This window comes from Typopeltis vanoorti, chromosome 3 (assembly GCF_054136105.1).
Source record: "Typopeltis vanoorti isolate ZY-2024b chromosome 3, IOZ_Tvanoo_1.0, whole genome shotgun sequence".
NCBI lineage: Eukaryota > Metazoa > Arthropoda > Arachnida > Uropygi > Thelyphonidae > Typopeltis > Typopeltis vanoorti.
In genome coordinates, this window is record NC_143551.1 from 14,712,677 (window position 1) to 14,733,116 (window position 20,440).

At 35.3% G+C, this 20,440-nt stretch overlaps 1 protein-coding gene across 1 annotated transcript in view; it reads right to left on the bottom strand.

Moving 5' to 3' along the window:
- The window catches only part of LOC150107936 (frequenin-2-like), a 74,725-nt gene extending 54,653 nt beyond the window's left edge, over positions 1–20,072 (bottom strand). Inside the window, exon 1 of the mRNA XM_090415463.1 lies at positions 19,973–20,072. Coding sequence (XP_090271589.1) covers positions 19,973–20,036 — 64 coding nt within the window. The 5' untranslated portion in view covers positions 20,037–20,072. The remainder of the gene's footprint in view (positions 1–19,972) is intronic.
- Between the last annotated feature and the right edge of the window lie 368 nt (positions 20,073–20,440).

A 20,440-nucleotide genomic window follows, 5' to 3' on the forward strand; every position in this document is an offset into this window, starting at 1 on the left:
TCTCATCTGTAACAAGTACATCAGCACATTGGTATCTTCTTCAATTTTTATGGATTCAACACCACTGAAAACGTGGATGAAGGGACCTAGAATATCAAGTCGGTTTGCCTCGGGCATATGGGCCTACTTGTCACAGACGTCTTGCCATAGTTTGGTTTGTTGAGACATCTGCATAACTGTGATTGAATAGAGCCGACTTGAGAGAGGACGACCTCTTAGTAAACGTCTGGAACGCATTACATTGATTTGGAACGCTGCCCAGAGCCTGAATACAAAGCTAAGTGATCTCCCTGCAGTATCGGTAATTCTGCGTCCTTCTTCATGCTTTCCGATAATTCTTACCAACATGAAATCATCAGGATGATTTCTTTCAGACATCTCAAGGCATCCAATTTTGCAACTTTATCCTTACACGAAAAGAGCTTCCTTAAAACACAATTCTCTTAGCGAAGCTTTTTGCTTTTTATCCCGATGAGTGCCACCACGTGACTCCTTTGCGTGCGATTCGAAAATTTGAATGCGTACCCACTTTCTGCTCGAAATCGTCAGTTATACAAATTGCCGCAAGCTGATTCGTCTGAATTTGGGTTGTAATCTTCAGAAATGGTGTTCGTCTTCAGGTTTTGGACACCGATGTAAGTTACGAAATATTAATATCGTTCACGAAACATAATTTGCTGAAATGAATAATAAAAATTTACATCTTTTAAGAATGTAAAATTTTGTTAAAATGGTAAGATATGGGATTGATTGATTTACAGTTTCATTTTACATTAATCGTAATAATTTCAGTTTTTATTATCTCCGTGGAGGCTCACACTAGCCAGTATTCATACAATGCCTAACGTACCTCTCCTTAAATTCATTCGCCTCCAGTAAAATCCTCATCTTGCTCACGACACTTTTACTCATCTTTTCAAGGTGACCGATTGTTTGTTCACCTCGTGTAATGGACTGAAAAATTTCTCCTTGGATCCATTTCATAGACCCCCCCCCTCCTTTAACAACTTAGTCAGTAATATCCTTTCTCTTCGGTCTATCAACCATTTTTAACCCATAAAGCTTTAATACATCCTTATACGAAGCATTTCGGAGACCTTACATTATCTTGGTCACTACATCTAAGCACAGTAATCAAGATTGAAATTATCAGTGTTTTAGAAGGAGGAATAATAACATCTTTGTCCCTACTTGTCAGTGGATTTTTCAACATCCATGTGATTACCTTTGCTATTTTGTCCACTTTAAAATTGAGATTTTAACTTTAACTCGATTTCCCTCCCAATTATTGACCTCATACGGAGTGTAGTTTTTTCATCTTCAAATGTATGACTTTATACTTTGCCCTGGTAAATTGGCAATCAGTATCCTTTGCCTCCGATGTTTGTTTATTCGAGTAGAAATCTTGCAAGATTTCAACACCACTGTTATTTACATTCATCCTCTAAATTTTGTACCGTCAACAAGCTGGATATTATCTTTCATATCACATCCATTCTCATTAATGTTCAAATTAGACAGTAGTGAGAGTACAGAACCTTGCGGTACACTGCTGTCGCCTGCCTTTACTTTGTTCTCCACATCATACACTATTCTTAAGGTCTGCCCATCAGTCACTCCCTTATCCACGTCACCAGCTTCATATCCATCTCAGTTTGCTGAAAAGTATGTAATAGTTTCGTTTAGTATCGTGTCAAATCCCTTTACAAAGTCCAGCGGTATCATGATGCAACCATTCCCTTCATCTAATCTACTATTAGAGTATAATATTCCTGTTTATCTATTCCTTAACTCTGGTCTTCACCAACTTTTTCAAAACATTAAACAAACCTCCATTAATCCATCTGTTGGAACAGCGTGGTGAGTAGGCACTGCCAGTTACTTGCACACTCTCTCAACACACGGGTTGATATTCCAATTAATGCCCTTGTTGTATTTGAATTGAGATTTTGTAATATTCTGAGTTGGTATAAATCCTAACCAACTGTTTCTATTTTAGCCATTTCCTTCGCCAGCAAAGTTGATAATATCAAATACTCCATCAGCACGCTGTTGTTCATGACGATAAGAACTATATCTTTAAAGCCATTTGATGGATACTAAACTCCTTATTAAAATCTAATCGTTAATTTCGATTTTGATCCAAACTAAACAATTTAATCTTTCACTCTACCTAGAAACTTACGTTGCATTTGTACTATTCTGTTAGCAAAACACGAGTAACTGTTGTTATGGCAACCAATGTCTCTCTCTAGAGGTTTTAATTAAAACTTATCAGTAAATATTCGTCTGCTTGCATTCCTCTAATGGTTTGGAATTTATGCAATTTATCTAAACATTATGGGAATAAATATCTCTATTTCTGAGTTAACTGATAAACAATAAATCAAATACTTTATAAAGAGAGTTTTTAGGAAACATTCAGCTTAGAAAATAAAAAGCTTATTACTTTGCAATTTTTGTATAAAGGGTTAATATGGGTCAAGAAAATTCGCGATTCTGATTTTCGCCCCAAACGTCTGCTATCTAAAATATTTAACAGCTGCTTTTATGACCTCTAATACACCATTTTGCGTGCTGCTGCTCTTCTAAGCAAACACATTAGTTACATTAATATTTAAGCAGTTACACTAACGTATACACAAGACAACATCGGAACTACGCTTTTTCGTGCAGTGGATAAGTAAAAATCATAAAATGAAATGTAGGTAGAGTGAATTTATTTACATATTTTTCATTTTATGATTTTTATGATTTTAGAAATATTGAATATACTAAATGCATTTTATAAAATAAATACTAAATTACATTTCATTACAGATCTGGGATGATACAATCAAAGAAATAATTAAAAAGAAAAAAGAAGCCTATCACAAATGGTTAAGCAGTAAAAGATTAGAAGATGAAATAGAATATAAAAGAATAAGAGCCATAGCTAAACGAGAAGTCAGAAAAAGACAGAGAATCATGGAAAAAATTTGTTTATAATTTAGAACATGATTTATATAAAATAAGACCCAATGTATATAAGATTTTGAAACACCTAAATGCAGATACCAAAGAAAACATAAAATTAAACACTGAATTAAAATTAGAAGAATTTCTAAATTACTACACAGAACTGTGGACAGACAAATATTTTAAAAAAGACAACTGGCAAACAATTAACGAAAATGAAAAGGAAATAACTGAAGAAGAATTAGAAATCAGCCTGAAAGAAGCAAGAAACGGAAAATCACCTGGAGAAGATAAGCTAGGTTCAGAACTATATAAATACGCAGGAACAAGATTCAAAGGAAGACTCTTATTATTTTTAAATAAAATTTACTCAACTGGTATCCCCCCAATAGAATGGAAAAAAAGCAATTGTGATTCCTATCTTTAAGAAAGGTAATAGAGATGACCCTAAAAACTATAGAGGTATCAGTATACTAAATTCATGTTACAAAATATATAGCAGAATCTTAAATAACAAACTAATGAAATATTCCGAAAACTTTATTCTAGAGGTACAGAATGGATTTAGAAAAGGACGATCATGTATAGATTCAGCCTTCTGCCTAAAATTAATAATAGAGAAAAGAAGAGAATATAATTTGGAAACACGTATTGCATTTATTGACTTTGAAAAAGCATTTGACAAAGTTAGAAGAAACATATTATTTAATACATTAAAAGAAAGACAAATACCAAATAATGTCCTAAAAGCTATCACAAGTATATATGAAAATAATCAAACACAAATAAGATTAAATCACGAGCTATCATATACAAGAGAGATAAACCATGGGGTCCGACAGGGATGTCCCCCTCTCAGCAACTCTTTTTAACATCTACTTAAATGAAATAATAATAAAATGGAGTAAAAATTTACACCAAGGAATTAAACTTTCACCTACAGTTAACTTAAACACTCTCCTCTTTGCAGACGACCAAATAATAATTACAAATTCTGAAGATAACTTACAGAAAGCTATTTTAAATCTAAATGAGATATCCAAAGATTATGGTATGATAATATCAACAGAAAAATCAAAAACTATGGCCTTTAAAGGACAAGATCCAGCAAGAACTAAAATAGTAATAGATAACAAGATCTTAGAACAGGTGAATTCATTTAACTACCTAGGATGTATGATCACATATGAAAATGAAAAAGATATAGACGTAAAAATTGCAAAATAACAGGTGTAATTAACTCTATATTTAAACCAAACCTAGTTCAAAAACAAACCAGGCTAAAAGTATACAATACATTAGCCTTACCGGTCTTAATGTATGGAAGCGAAATCTGGACAATAAAACAAAAAGACAAACAAAGATTAACAACAGCAGAAATGAAGTTTATGAGAAAAACTGCAAAGTATACCCTATTTGATCACAAAAGAAACAAAGAAATTATGAAAGAATTAAACCAAGAACCAGTAATAGAAAAAATTAAAAAATATAAACATAAATGGATGGAACACGTTCAAAGAATGAAAACAGAAAGATTACCAAAACAAGCCTTAAAGTACAAGCCATCAGGAAAAAGAAAACCAGGACGTCCTCTTAAACGACTTAACGGTGACTTCTAAGGCCGGAACAGGCCATGCTAGGCCTAAATCTTTGATATGCATGATGATGATGAATTACATTTCCGAGTTTTCGTTTAATATTTTATCCAATACATAAACATATCGTCCTATTTAACATTCTTCGTGTGTAATTCGCTCGCGAATGCCGTGTTCGAATCATTATTACAGAATGGCAGTGACATAAACTCCCAAGTTTAATTTATACCAGAAAAGCCTAAACACCAAAAATCAGTGGAAAAGTAAACTGGTAGCAGAGACCTACTAACTCAGTGCTGAAAGAAAGCACAACAGGTTAATATGGAATAATCACAAATTTCGCCAAGCAGATACGCGTAAGCACACACACACACACACACACACACACACACACACACACACACACACACACACACACACACACACACACACACACACACACACACACACACACACACACACACACACACACACACACACACACACACACACACACACACACACACACACCATTCCGCGCATAGGTGACATAAGTATATTCACATTTATAGCTTACCAAAACATTCAATGTATCTTTTCTGAATACCTCCATCCTCTTGACATTCATGAGTAAAGTTAGGAGCCATAATGCAATATTCGCCTGAAGCAGAGGTTCGCGTAAACGGTATCGTAACTGCCATTCTCCTACAAGTTTCCTTTAATTAGGCCTCCAATTTACTGAGCTTTACTAGTAGTCTTACCAACATAATTCATCAACTTAAAGTCTCTATTAACCAAAGTATTCAAATCCGTTTCACCATTTTAACTGTATCTAAAGCCTGTCTATTCAAGTTCTATCCATCAAATAAATCCACAAATTTCAACCTCCATAGTTCAATCGCTAAATCCTTTGTAAAGGTTTTCTTTTCAAATAAAGATGGGTTAGTCGGAGTTACGTAAATAAATAAGCACAATATACTAATCTCAGAGTTGCTTCGACCATAAACCAAGCCAACAACAACATTCCTGTCCAGTACTTGAACATCATCATACAAAAAACTTAAGTCATCCGAAGACTTCATTGCTCTCTCTCTCTTGCGTCGTTTCATCATTGCAAAGAATATATGAGCAAAGGCAGTGCTTGCTGATGGGAAGCCAATTCTAAAGATACTTTCACATATTTATATATAATTCACAGGTTATTTACATTCCTCGGGTGTGTTTAAAAATATTTCAACGGAAAGACAAACCAAATTAAATTAAACACCGTCAATACAGTTCAGTTTGACAATCGCAAACTGAACTGTAATTAATATAAATTTGTATTATATAAATATATAAGCAGTTATGCGACGTGCTTTCCCTGATATCAATGTGGCCAAGGGAATACTGTATAGACCAGGCATTTTCGCAATTAAATTAGTCCTGGATTAAAGACTGCTGTGTTCCTTTATCTTCTCGTCATAATTCCGTTTTTATCAGGGCAATTATAATATCAATTATTCGCAAAAACTGAACCTCGTTAATGTCAAACGTATGTTTACATTGCATGTACAAATTCAATTGTTTGTGATGATGATTGCTGTGATATAATTATGCAAATTTGAAACTCGCCATTTCATGGGTTTCTTCCATGATTTCATTACTTTTTTTGCTCACTAGAATGTTCTTTTTACTTTGTTCTTGGATACCGTATGCATTACAAAGGTGTTTCATTATACAACTAATAATTGCATCGTTTATAATCTGGAAGTGAAAAAACTCTTGAGATAATCTTGCACAGAGAACGGAAAATGTTATCGGCATGCATCGCAGTATCCCTTGATATCCTGGCGAGGCAGTGATAGAGAGATCGTTCCCAGTTTCCTAGTGATCTTTTACTGGTCACGTTTCGCGCTAAGTAATGACAATTAAGAGGGAGAAAGCAAGCAGAATGCGACATTCTAGCTCGATGGGTATCTGCCAGGAGAGATATGATCTCGTAAAACTCCGTGCAGCTGCCTGCCTTTGATTTCAATGCAACACTTTAAACCCACTGCTGTTACATTTTTAGTATATATTATGTATCGGACATTGGAGTATAAGCGTGGGCTATGCAATATTAAGTCCCACTGCTGATGTAGAGTCTTCTTCCAGTTTCTCACGAGCATAAAGGGACCACAATGACTTCTTTCATTTGTAATGAAATTGCCGAGAAATTTAAGGACTAGATGGGGGCGCTTTTTGACTTCTAAGGTACTCTGGTTCTTTAATTGGATTTATTGATTAGGTCCTCAACTGGATCTGACAATAACATTTTTGCAAGATATATCCTGTAGAATGTAAATGTCTGATCAATAACGTTTAACCTGTAAATAGAGTTGCCACCTTAATGATTGCCTGATTAAGAGGATGTCAGTGACTAGGAGTCTTTTCGTAGCGGTAGCGTTAGAAGGGTGATGATGATACATTGTGCGATCATTTGCTTGGAAAAGACTTGGGTTCTATTTTCATCACCTTCGGTTTCAAAAGGACTTTTAGCCACTGTCATACGAAGGATTTTCCTCCTGGACAACACGCGTTCTTCATCCCTCAAAAAACCTCAAACGAACGTCATTGCTTTTAATGGGCTCGCGATAAGTAGTTTAAATGCAAGGTGTTGCCGAAAAGGAGAAGATACAGATTCTTGCGTATGCAGCCTAATTTAGGAGATAGAATATCTGGAACTTGTCTGTGAGAAGAACAACTTGGAACGTATATTAGATATACCGTACATTGGATGAGCTCAGGACAGCAGTTGCCTAGGTAACCAATTAGGAATACGACCTAAGAACCGCTTGAAGATCTCATTCCTCTACCCAGCAGAGGTAGAATTACCAACGCGCCAAGTCAGCCACAATTCATTTCTTGTCTTAGGACTCGCTGTGTTTAGTTATGAGTTGTCGAGATGGTTTGTTTATTTGAATAAAACACAAACCTCTGGAATATAAAATCTCGCAACTTACTTCCAAGACATTTGAACTCAACCTTCGAATTACAAAAAGAAGCTTAAGGAGTTTCCTTTTGTCTTTCTATTATTTTAGCCAAAGTGAATACATTGTCCCATCTTTGTCTCAAATATTAAGTTTTAAATCTATCGTGCAATTAAACTGGGTTTTCTCTTTCACTTCTGAAATTTTAATGATTTTACTCTTTAATAAAATCTTCATTAGCGAATTTTCGTCTCGACTGCGCATGCCTTGTTTTTTGCTCTTTAATGTATCGTTGAACGCCTTTAATTAATTGCTAATTAACAACTGAATTATAAGCAGTTTTTTTTTGTTCTAAAAACCGGAATGTTTGCGACGGCATTGTTGATAGAGATTTATCCTTTAACTCTCTTAGCTCCTGCGTCAGTGTAATAAGTCAGTTTATTTTTTCTCCTTCCAACAAAGGAGAATTTTAAGAAAGGTGTTCAAAACCTAATGCTGCCTAGAGTGTAAAAATAAAACAAATATCAAGAGAGTAAACTTGAAGAAATTAAATTTTGATGGCGAAACAATAAGCACAGCGTTTGCGTTATAAAGGCAATTCAAGTGTAATAAATGTATTTAGGTAAGGGAAACCTGCGCTAGGAAAAAATAAATAAAATATGCGGATTTCACTTCTCTTTTGTATGTCGAGATGGATTCCGTTATTTTTATTAAAGGCTCGAAATTCAACAAGGCTGCTATGGAATCAAACTCAGTGCGTTGCTGTCGTAAGCCCACTTCTTTAAAACAACATCGTTAAGTAAAACCCAAATTAATGCGAACAGCGTTCAAGGATGATGCAGTGAGTTGGACAAGAGTTTTTGAGGGATTCTTTGCTTCCGCTGAAGGGTGATTTAGAAAGAAATGACAAGATTGAAACGAGTCGGAAACTGCCACCTTGCGAATAGAAAATACCTCCGGGATGCTATCCCTTCCTCCTGCCTATAAATTCCCTAATTTACCTCGGTTGCAAAAGCACTTTTATTGCGTGAAGATCCACACATTAACGACTAGAATAGAACAAAGTCTTTTCCCAAAGAGAGGTCGCATCATCCATCCGATTAAGATATTTCCTTTGCATATTCATGCCAAGGAAACGTAAATGTTAATCCTTCCAATAACAGTCATCTGAATCTCCTCTGTTTTTGTCCAATATAACTTCCATATAAGCATTGCTGTATACAACTTCTGTCGGGATATTGTCATAGTTTTCATTTCCATTTTTGTACAAGTTGTTCTTTTTTCCCCCAAACTTTCTGTCAAAATAATCTGAAATTTTGCTTATAAAACTTCCAGATGAACTGATTTCTATTTTGGTCACTGCCTTAAATATAAATACTAATACCCCAGCGTTGTATTTTGAAATCGTAAACATACCTATCAACAATAAAAATAGGCTGAATTTCTACTCTAAAAATTCAGAATTGTTCCAAGAAAATGTATTTCTCTTTCTGTGACGTGACTGTGTTCGTAACATCCTCTCTGTCAGAGAACGCCGCATTTTCCAAACCCTCTTCTCTCCCCTGGGAGTGCGACATCATTCAAGGATGATCCCCCTGTACGCATTTTAGCGACGACTGTGTTACAGAGTCGACAAAATACAACGCTGCAAGTTGATACGGGGACTTATAAGAGGTACTCGATCCTCTTACCAGAAATACGAGGCTTAAAAAAACATTAGTTTGCATGGCAGCAGAAGTATTAATGAAAAAGATAAAAATCGGTCCTTTGCAGACAAGAAGATAAGCTGATTTTGTGCATTTCTAGAAGAGATGGCAGGATGATAATCCACAAAGCGAGTTTATCCTTCTGCATGAGTTGCTTGGATGTTTGCAAAATAATCAATGGAGTCCAGTGTTCAGCCATTTATTATTGCTTTTATTGTTCCTCTAACACCAAATCCAAAACCGTTGGGTTTACTCAGAAGCTGTATCTGCATCAGTACCTCTCGTGATACTATAGAACCAGTCGTATTATTCTTCATAAAGTTCAACATTTGAACGATTCTTTAGGTGCTAATAAAATGATATTTTTACAGTCAAATATCTTTAAATAAACTCCTATTATCCTTTGGTTATCACTTTAGTATTTCAGACAAATTCTATATTTATAAATGGGATATATAAACATATATCCCATTTATATATCCCCTTTTATTGAAAGAATCAAATGAAAATAAGGGATCAAACTCCTCTCCGAAAAATGAGAATGAGAAATATAAAGTTGAAAGAAGATAATGATTGAGTGGAAAAGCAGTTTCGAGTTAACATTTTTTCCAGGAAGTAATTAAATTACAACGAATAAGACTTAATTTATTAAATGGAATTTTTGTGGTGTTATCACATGCGCGGGGGGAAGCTGCATTTTAATGTATCCAAGTTGTAATTCAGAGCGTATTCCTACAGTTCTAAATTCTTACTTCTTTGCCGTTGTGTTTCTCATTCCCATTTTTCGGAGAACAGTTTGATCCCTTATTTTCATTTGATTCTTTCAATAAAAGGGGAAACAAATGTGCCCTGACATTTTAAAGAAGCATCAAACATGGTGTGTTGTAGACGTCTAAGTATCTTTGTTAAAAAATTCTAAGATATTTCCGAATTAAGTATCAAAAATGCATTTACTATATTATTTTGCATTTGGTAAAGGATGAATTATGTATCCAATGTAATCTTTTTGCGATTAATAAAAAACTGAGTTGTAATGGCATAAAGGTTATTTTTCAGTGCATAATGATTTGGTGATTAAGTTGGATTCTCCTTCTAAGAGCAATTTTTATTCTTTTTGCGAAGTGCAAGGTTAAAAATATGAAAGAGGAGAGCAGTGTAATTTCATCCGTAAAATTATGGCAAGTTTTTTCACTCCCCAAAAGAATATCATTTGGATACTGAAAATCTACAAATCTGCCTAATTTGTGGTGATTTTAGCATATTAACAACAAATTTGGGATGCAGATCCATCGTCCATTGCACGCAGTTACAATGACTGAAGTAAAAAAGAGAAAAGGATAACAGCTTCACTAAATGTAACCTCTGAAAATCAGAAGAAAAAAATGTCGGACTTCACCTGAAAAGGACCTTGCCTTTTCATATTATTATTGAAAGATACTGTAACGTTATTCAGAAAGGAGGCATTGAGTATATTTTATTACAGACTTTTCATAGTTGGGATTGTCATAAAGACTCATCTCTTGGCTAATTGTATTTCTCGGATCACAGTTAAGGAAGAGAATGTACACAGAGCCTCTTATCCCTGAACGACTTTTATCCATTGCTGATTTCCATGTGTCTTTCATTTATTTTTATGGAAATTTTTAGCCAGTATGCTATATCAACAGCTTGTACTCACCAGTCAGTTTTTTTTTTTTTTTTGAAAAGATCTTTCTTCTGTTTCGCTCTAATTTAACTCAGCTTTGGGTGTTCCTCTCGTCCTTGACGTAATTAACTCGAGTTTTCCAATTAAGGAGACACGTGTCATTCTTTGGACGGAGCCATGAACTGGAATCTTTCATATGAAGATTTCAGCACACTAGTGATACTTCGTAGGCTATTAGCATGTACTCTATTGTATTAATTTTCAAGCTTTGTCAAGATGAACTTCACTTTAAGACATGGATGCTGTCCTTTACATATTCGAAGGCTTTTCGAAACTTGCACAATTTGTCTTTGCCATAAAGTAATTTTTCTTACCTATCAAACGATGCGTTTTCTTTCTCAAATGTCGCCAATTCATATGACCAAAAAAAAAAAATCCATAAATGTTTTGCAATCTCCGGACTTGATTTTACTCTGTCTCTCTGTAAAATCAGTAAATTACCACCTTTATTTATTTCTCATACTCTCGTATGAGAGTATGAGAAATAAATAAAGTCACTCTCGTAGAGACAAATATTACGAAAAGCTAATAGAAAAGTCGAATAATTATTAAATGGCATTTTAATTTATTTTTCTTTTGACACTCAAAATCGTAGAAAAATATGAATAAAGAAATGATGAGAAAAAATCAAAAATAGTGTTTACCATAGCATCCTTAGTGCTATTGTATAGCTGAATAGTAATACCATTTCTTATCGTAACACTTAAACATTAAACCTTTTAGGTGAATGCACTGTACACATACAGTACATTATAAAAAGCACAAACATCAAAAAAAAAAAAAAATAAAACTCGTAACAATCTGCTCAATGGTCAAAATAAATATCAAATGGAAAGTAATGTCCTTCACTTAACTGTACATAAAGCGCATAAAGTGTTTCTCAAAGCCATGTGATATTTGAAAAGAATGTTTAAAATATGGTAATGCCCGCTCATTATCTTCAATGAATTCTGTTGGTATCTCTCTTTATTTAAGCATGAGTCATTGAATAACTGGAGATACAAAAACTACCTATTCACGTAAGACAACAATGAAAAGGCCTCATTAATATTGGCGTTTTCCCCTGTAAATGTAGCCTCTCCTATATACATCCAATCAATCCAGGGAAAGTAAAGCAAAGGCGAACACAAGGGTCCATTATTTCAATGGGAATACACATCCCGCCTATTACGCTAAACACAGCCATTCGTTCCAAGACCACGAAACTGTAATCGATAAGTTCAGGTGTACAACGGCGCTTTGTTGCTACGAATGCTGTTTAACAGATTGTTTTCGGCCTCCCTAATTATCTGCTACGATTTCAAATGGCTTGATTATTCTTGCGTTAATTAAATATGAACAAAATAGCTATTCACTTCGTCTTTGACAAATAAGCGATTAAAGATTCTTAATTATAAAGAACGTACACTAAAATCACACAAATGGAAACAGAAAAAGAGGAGACCAGAATCTGTGATACATTAATCAAACCAGTTAAGTGTTAATGGCAAAGATAAAGACTGTCAACTTGTCTTTGCGAAAAAGACAGAAAAAATATTTCTGATATTTTAAATATACTGTATCCCCGGCTAAACCTTTCGCTAATTCCTTCTGTGTTTCTTGTATATGAAAATGGGTGTGGCATCTTTTTTAGTAATATTTTCATATGGTCATAAACCTGTCTAACCTTTCTCTCCGAACTCTATAAATGCATTAACCAATTCTAGAATCACTTACGGCTAAACTTATCTTTACTATTTTATCACAAAGGTCATACCTCGAAAAGAAATATTTATGTGAGTGATGGAGTACAATTTGCGTCTGCTGATCTCCCTTTATATGTTTTATAAGCGAACCATAAAGAGAGAAAAGCGAGCCATCGCTTCTCTTATGTTAATAATAACCCTAGAGGTCTCTAGGAAAAGCTGGGTTCCGACGCAGGTGTGGTATTACCGGGGAGAGATACACGGTGGACGCTCTTGCGCAATGGATTGCCATTCGCTTGAGCAAACATTAATACAACTTGCAACGTAGGTAAGGGCATCAAAGTATTGAGAACAAGATGAATAAAGTCCTTAGCAGAGTATTACCTAAAGACACAAACAAAACCTAATGATACATTGGAGTAAATAGACAGAGTTGCGCATGCTCTGTATTACTCTTTGTCGAACGTTATTTCTTCTGGATTTTCTTCTTTGTCTGGTTAGCGAGCCTTGTTAGTTCGCCCTTAAACATGCTGTGAGCGTGTGGCTTCCCCTGCCCAACCCTCATCCAATCGATTGTTTTTACCCGACTAATATGAGTGGAAGTTTGTGTCCGTCGTGACATGTAAATTACGATAGATTTTCGGAGAGAAGATAAAGAAATTGCCGTATGTTTCTTTTAAGTGTTTCATCCGCGATTTACAAGACGGGACACCTATTCGGAGGAGGAACGGTAAAGAAGATAAACTAGTCTCTTCTCATTTAGCGTTTGGTTGTTGAAGATGTTTCTAAGAGATTTGTAATCCCTGAACTCCCGAACAAATGACAATGAAAGAGTTAACTATAATTATCCAACATTAACAACGACGAATCAGGGTGTTGGCTAGCTTGAAGAACAAAGAACTTTATTATTTGTAACACAAAGTATTTGCTGATCTTTCGAAATCTTTTTGACTGAGCAGATGCCGACATAAAAAACGTTTTCTCTCATTACAGGTTCTATCGTAAACATCTCATTAAATTCATCTTCATAAAAAAAAATTAAAACAAACTAACATTCTTTTTGCACCGCGAATTGTGCCGTAACTTGCTTTATCACCACATATAATAAGAGTGAAACCTTTCTTAGTAAAGCCAATGATGTTTATTTATTCTTTGGAAGTTTCCGACTGTTTCTTTTTTCTGATTTACGCGTTTCAAAACTTATGTAAACGTGGCAGCAATTTGAGAAGCGATGAGTCAGCTTCTCTGTGATATTGTGTTGGTCGCATACAAAGGAATTCAACTAAGAAATGTAAACAAAACAAAAAAAAACTAGTTACAACTCTCTCTCTCTCTCTCTCTCTCTCTATTTGTCTGTCTGTCTGTCTGTCTGTTTATCATTCCTTTCTCGTTCTGTCCTTTTTCCTCTCTTTTTCTACTCGCTTTCCATTTTTATTCTTTCTTTCCATCTCTCCTTGCAATTTTCTTCTCTTTTCTCTCACTTCTTCTTCTCCATCTTTTTTCTCTCTCTCTCCCTTTCTCTCATTCCACTTTCGTTTCCTTTACTTATTTCTCCATGTTTGCTGTTTTCCCTTTTTCTCTCACCAGTTCTGCTTGACCTCTTTTTCCATCTCTTTTTATCTTTCCCTTTAATACGCTTCTTTATTTCTTTTTTTGCTTTCTCCATTTATCTGTCCTTCTTTTTATCTTCATTTTATTTTCTCGTTTCTTGTTTATTTATTTATTTCTCAGTTTCTCTCATTAAACCGCTCTGTCACGCTGCACTCTCAATTGCTTCTCATCACCACAGTTTATTTTCTCTCTCTCTCTCTCTGTGTGTGTGTGTGTGTGTGTGTGTGTGTGTGTGTGTGTGTGTGTGTGTGTGTGTGTGTGTGTGTGTGTGTGTGTGTGTGTGTGTGTGTGTGTGTGTGTGTGTGTGTGTGTGTGTGTGTGTGTGTGTGTGTTTCTAAACTCAATAACTATGATGAGAATTCCTCTTCAGTAATGCATAGAAAGAACATGAGAAAGAACTGAGCGAACACCAAATTTGATGCTTCCACATGATGTGCTAAGACATGATGTGCTGCAAAGGAAATCCAGTTGCGTGTCTGTAGCTATTAAAGGAATGATTATTCAGAAAGATAAAACGCACATCATTGGCGAGTCAACGACCTCTTTCGCTGGTCAGAGGGCATCCATTAAATGGTCAGTGAGTAACTACAATGTCCACAGAAAATCAGAGTTAAGAAGAAACATAAATTTTTAAATTGAAACCAAAATGGATACCGAATCCCACAAACTCACTGTTTTGGTGATCGCAGCTTCCTTTATAGGCAGGACCAGTCATTACCTCCATGTTCACTACAACGATCTCCTACCAAAACTTCGTCCTTAACGACTTCCCTGTAACATTTCTTCAGGCAGTTGCTATGGAGATCGCCATCATTGATTTTTCTCTTCTTTTTCATTTCTGCTAATCTACTGACAAAAACTTGAGGGACTAATTAGGATCTTATTAAAACTTAATAAGAGTTTGCAGAGACCAAGAGCAAAGGCCCACATCCAAAAAAGGGAGATGCTAAGAACTGCAAAAGTAAAAAATAATAATTAAATAAATAAAATGAAATAAAATTCGTTGTCACCATGATCGAGATTATATATATAGTTTCATCGGTGTTCCGACTTCTTCAGGTGAGAAAGAAATAACATAAGACTTATAAAAATAACAAAGTGAAAAACATTGGCTTTCCAGCTTAATAAAAAGAAGAAGAATAGTAACAGTCGTATTTGAATTGGTGACCGCGTGCTATTGTTAGCATGAGTTGAATGTGTGTGACAGCTAATTTTAGAGCGCCAGTGCTGGATTACTGCGCTAGGGGAATCAGGCAAATTGTAGCTTAGATTGTTGTTCAAGTGTGAAGGGTCCAGAACTATTTCTTTGGATTCTACAATTCGTCTTTCAAATTGATCCTTGCATATATATATAAATTGGTTGTTCGATCCCAATCAACTTGGTGTTGACGTTCTTCGAGGTTAGAGTTGGCGGAGGAAAGAACATGACTGGAAAGGGCGCTCGCTCCTGTTCTACTGCAGGAGATGTCACGTCTATGTTCCTCAAGACGTAGTGAAATAGATTTATCTGTCTGGCCAAAATAAGGTCGACCACAGTCGCACATGACTTTATAAACACCAGGAAAATGCAGTTGGTTGCGTTTTGGTTTTGGTCGACTCAGAAAAAAAAAATTTTTTTTCTTGGAGAACGGAGATGGGAGGAGGTAATGATAACAGTAATAATCTTTTTTCATGTAGGCAGTTGAAATTTGTACTTTGGCACGTGCATCGCATCTTCTCCGGTCTGCAGACGGCTTCACCTTTTGATCATTTCTCAGAAAGCCTTCTCAAAGAAAGAGTGATCGCTAAGATACTGACGAAAGTAATCAATAACTCAATGCAGTTACTTTAAGTGGTACGGCACACGAAAAGAATTTCACGATGTCGACCCCTCTTCACTCCCGGCGCACAAGGGTTCGTAACTTGAGGGCGTGAGACAGATGACTCACCACCAGGCAGAGATCGGCGACAGGTAATTGGTGCCTTTAATGTCGGGCGATCGGTCAGTACGCAGAACTCTGTACGATGGCTAAAGTCAGTTGCGGTTAAAGAGAGAACCACCCCCCTCTCTCTCTCTCTCGATGGAGCCAATCACCTCCCTCACAAGTCACGCACAAATGAATGATCCAGAAACTATAATGGCCTTAAAAATAAAACAGTCTTAGGAGTGCACATTATTTTCATTGGAGAAAGGGGGACTCAGCCAAATACGAGCTTCTACTTCAGTGTATTATTTTGTTCTCTCTCTCAGTCAATATTATCGATCCTATTTTCATCTGGTTATTTTTAGAATATTCATTTTGCAACTATTTACTTTTCGTATTTTTATCTAAATAAAACGATTTGAACGAAGTTTTGCCATCTTTATTATTCTTCACTGAGTACCAAAGGTATCCTGTTTGAACCTGGAATGCTTATAATATCGAAGTCTAACAACAAAAACGTTAACAATGAATTGTGAGTGAAGATCGTTGATTTGATCACAGTAAAAATATAAATAAATAGCGTTAAATTTGGAAAACCAATGGAATATTGCAAAATGGTTTGAAAATAAATAAGCGAGATATCTCTCCAAAAGCAGATATGCAGGTGCTTTTTTTCGATTCCAATTTAGTTAATAATAATAATAATAACATGACGTTTAAAACTAAATACATGAATAAAGATTTCATGTAATTCTAGTAGCAGTAATCAGGCCTATTATGACACGTAATGCAGAAACAAGACCAAACACTAGGAAAACAATACAAATGTTAAACACAGGTGACATGAATATATTAAGAAAAATAGTAAATAAAACTAGATTAGATAAAATAAAAAATACAGATATAAGAAAAAAAAATGTGAACTACAAACTATAAACAATTGGGTAGAAACCCGAAGAATAAAATCGATTGAACATGCAGAAAGAAGAAGTGAAGATAGAATAATAAAACAAGTCTATAGTTGGAAGACCTAGAAAAAGACTAAAATATACCATTGAAGAAGATGAAGTCTTGATCCCAACAGACATCACATCTAATTCGTGAAGAAGAAATTCTAGTCAGCCTGAATAAAGAACATGACAGATCATCGGTGTCCTAGATTACCAACCTCATTGATTAAATTTATTATGATACGATTTGCGTCGACAAATTTACAGTATGTGTCATAAACGAAGTACAAAGATTTATTGCAATCGTGTAAAGAGGATGCAAGACGGAAATTAGGCCAGTTGGGTACCATTAGCGTTACTTGGATTCAACCGAATCTCGTACAGTTTCTTGGAGTATCGTTTCCCAGTTCTTTAGTCTTCTTTGTTAGGTTTCCGACTTAAAATAAATCGGAAGACAGAACATTTGTCGATAGAATTCAGGTTCGTCAAGCAAGAAACACGCCCATTACTATAGAATAATAAATGTCATAGTGGCACACCTAACTAAACATTTTTTTCCCTAAAATATTCTGTATGGTGAGCTTTCTTGAAAACTAATATTTTGATACAACTGAATGAAGATTGCCTGAAAGAATGTATTAGTTGAAAGATATTGGACACTTCGATTTAGTCTACTAAGGGGACTCTATGGCAGATCAATAAGGCAGATATTTTGAGGTTAGAAGATCAAGAACGTTTGATAGGAGTGGTAAAAATAGAGTTGATAGGAATGGGTAGAAGTTTATAGAATTACTTCCTGTATTATCAGCTCGAAGAAAGTCTTTCACACAGTTGCATGGATTTGACAAGTTCTGGGGTAGCATATTCCGTAGCTCTTTTGAATTAAAAGTACTTCCCTAACAGATAAGAGAATTGCATTTTGGGGAGAAGGTCATGCAAGTCTTAATTTTATTCCATAAAATTAAGACTTGCATGACTTACTATAAGCAATAAGTCGTACGTAACTGTTCTAGTTTGGTCTTCTTAACATTTAATTAAATGAAAAATGCTATCAAATAAACACTTCATGACATCGTGCTAATCTCCAATCATGATCTTCGCTTAAAAGACGTGAATTCTACGAATGTTAGTATATACTTACTACATAAACAGACGAAAGTCTAGCATTGACTATCAGTTACGATTAATTATTAAATTATTTTATGAATTTGTGTAAAATTCTGTTGTCATCATTCACGAAAATTAAGTGGTATGAGAGATAGAGGAGTACTTCTATCTCTTTATTCCCTACTACTACCATTATGTCTTCCACAATTCGACTGTGCAGCATTAGTTTGATTTAAAGAAGAACTTGCTTTAACAAAATTGCTTCTTCCCAGCGTCCTATTTTCTCACTATAGCTTAAAACCTTTCGGTGCTTAACAGGTCAACTAATACACTTCCTCCGAATTTGACTATTCTTGGAATTTTTATTACTAAACGTACAGACAGGGAAAAAAGCTTTTGATAAAAAAAAGTGTCACAAAATTGCTTAGATCGGTTGATTTCATAGATTACTTATTATTGAGCTAATAACAATGCACGTAGTGGAAAAGTTTTTCATTGATTTGGTAATCTGAAAAGTTTTTCCGATGACCAAATGAATTCCAATGAATTTTTTCATTGGAATCAACGAATAAACACTCCATTAAACTATGAATCTCTGTTTTGGTATGATACATCGGTGGTGGGATAGTGAGATGAATTAAATTACCGATGACATCGAATCATTTCAATTAAGGCAAACAAAATGTGGCTTCCAAAGTGACAACCCACTGATCTCCTTCCAGCTGACTGTGCCTTCAATGCATTCGAACTTCATGTGTTTGCGCCAAGTTTTAACTAATTTCGCTCAGAAAATCGCAAGTCAACCCACTTGACTTTCCTTGAATAGATTATCATTCTAATCTTATTTTAATGTTGGCATCTCGTGATTTTTACTTTGCTCAAGAAATATTCTTATATTCGTCCGTTACGAGACTCGCAATCTTCTCCAATTGATTGAGTAATTGTTCTTTAGTGACATCTACTTTTGTCTCTCTTAGCAAGTATTTGGTAGTTTATTTGGAGCAGCCAATTGTTGAAAAGATATAATCACATACATTTATAGATAGAAGAAGCGGGAGTTGGTTGCGCCCAACTCCTAATAAAGTGACAGCTTGATGTATTGTCTTACACGCAAGTTTGTTCGCGCTTTTACAAAGTATTCTATAAGTATTGGCCTGTATTTCTCACATTTTGCAAAGTAATTGTGGGGATTTTGCGCATAATTCTTTGTCCTCTCGATTTGTAAATATGTCGATTCCTCACAATAACAAAAATCTGTCCACACTTTCACTCTTTCTCTTCCAATTCCAACTATTCTAATAGAAACTGATCCATATGGTTACGACCGAAGTAACTAAAGGCTATAAAGTGCCAATTTACCTGTTTTCAAAATGAAAAAAAGCCCAGTTTTCGGAAGAAAAATACTGCCACTCCCTACAAGACCGCCTATTTTCTTTCAGTTGAAGAAACTCGTATTAAAGTTCGTGTCATAGACAGAATTCGAACCCCAATCATTCCAACCAAAGGACAATTGCAATTGCGCTACAGAAGCATAGTTATAGAGGGATATACACAGAGGATGAGGGGAAGGGAGACGTCTTGTAATCATTGCTCCTTTTAACTGTCAACACGATACTGGATCTGAACAGTTTTTATTGTATGAAGAAGGATGAACACATCCTAAGCCTCTAAATTTTGGACAAGGTGACAGTTTTCTCACTTAAGATTCTTATCAAAAAATTGGATGTAGTGTTCAATAGATATTGAAATGTTGGTGTGTTTTGTGGGCGCGTGCGAAAAACAATTATTTAAAAAAAAAAAAAAAAAAAAAACGTCACTTACAGTAAGTCTCTTTGGCCAGACGGGTGACAACCTCAGCTTTCAGCTTGCTGTTCTTCTTCCCCATATGGATGACCCCCTAAAAACTCGCAACACAGACCAGACAATATAACACTTCCTCAACGGGAACGACTCGCATTCCTCTAACGATTTGAAGTCCGCGAGAAGACGCAGCTACCTCCCAAAACAACGCTTGCATGGCTTTGAGTGAGTGATCCGCATGGAGCGCCATCTATACGAAGCTTCTGTTTGGTTCATTTAGTTTTTTGTATGATCGAACAGGCATAAAAATGATGGCTTGTACTATTTGTCGTTGTCATGGATACGTTTACTCTTAGATTGTAAACACTCGGAAGAGATTATGAGAAAAAAAATGAGGTAAAACACCTGCTAATTTTCACCTCGTAGGTTCAAGAGGTGGTTTTAAATGAGGTATTCTGCCGGCTACTAAAAACACGTCTCGTAAACAAT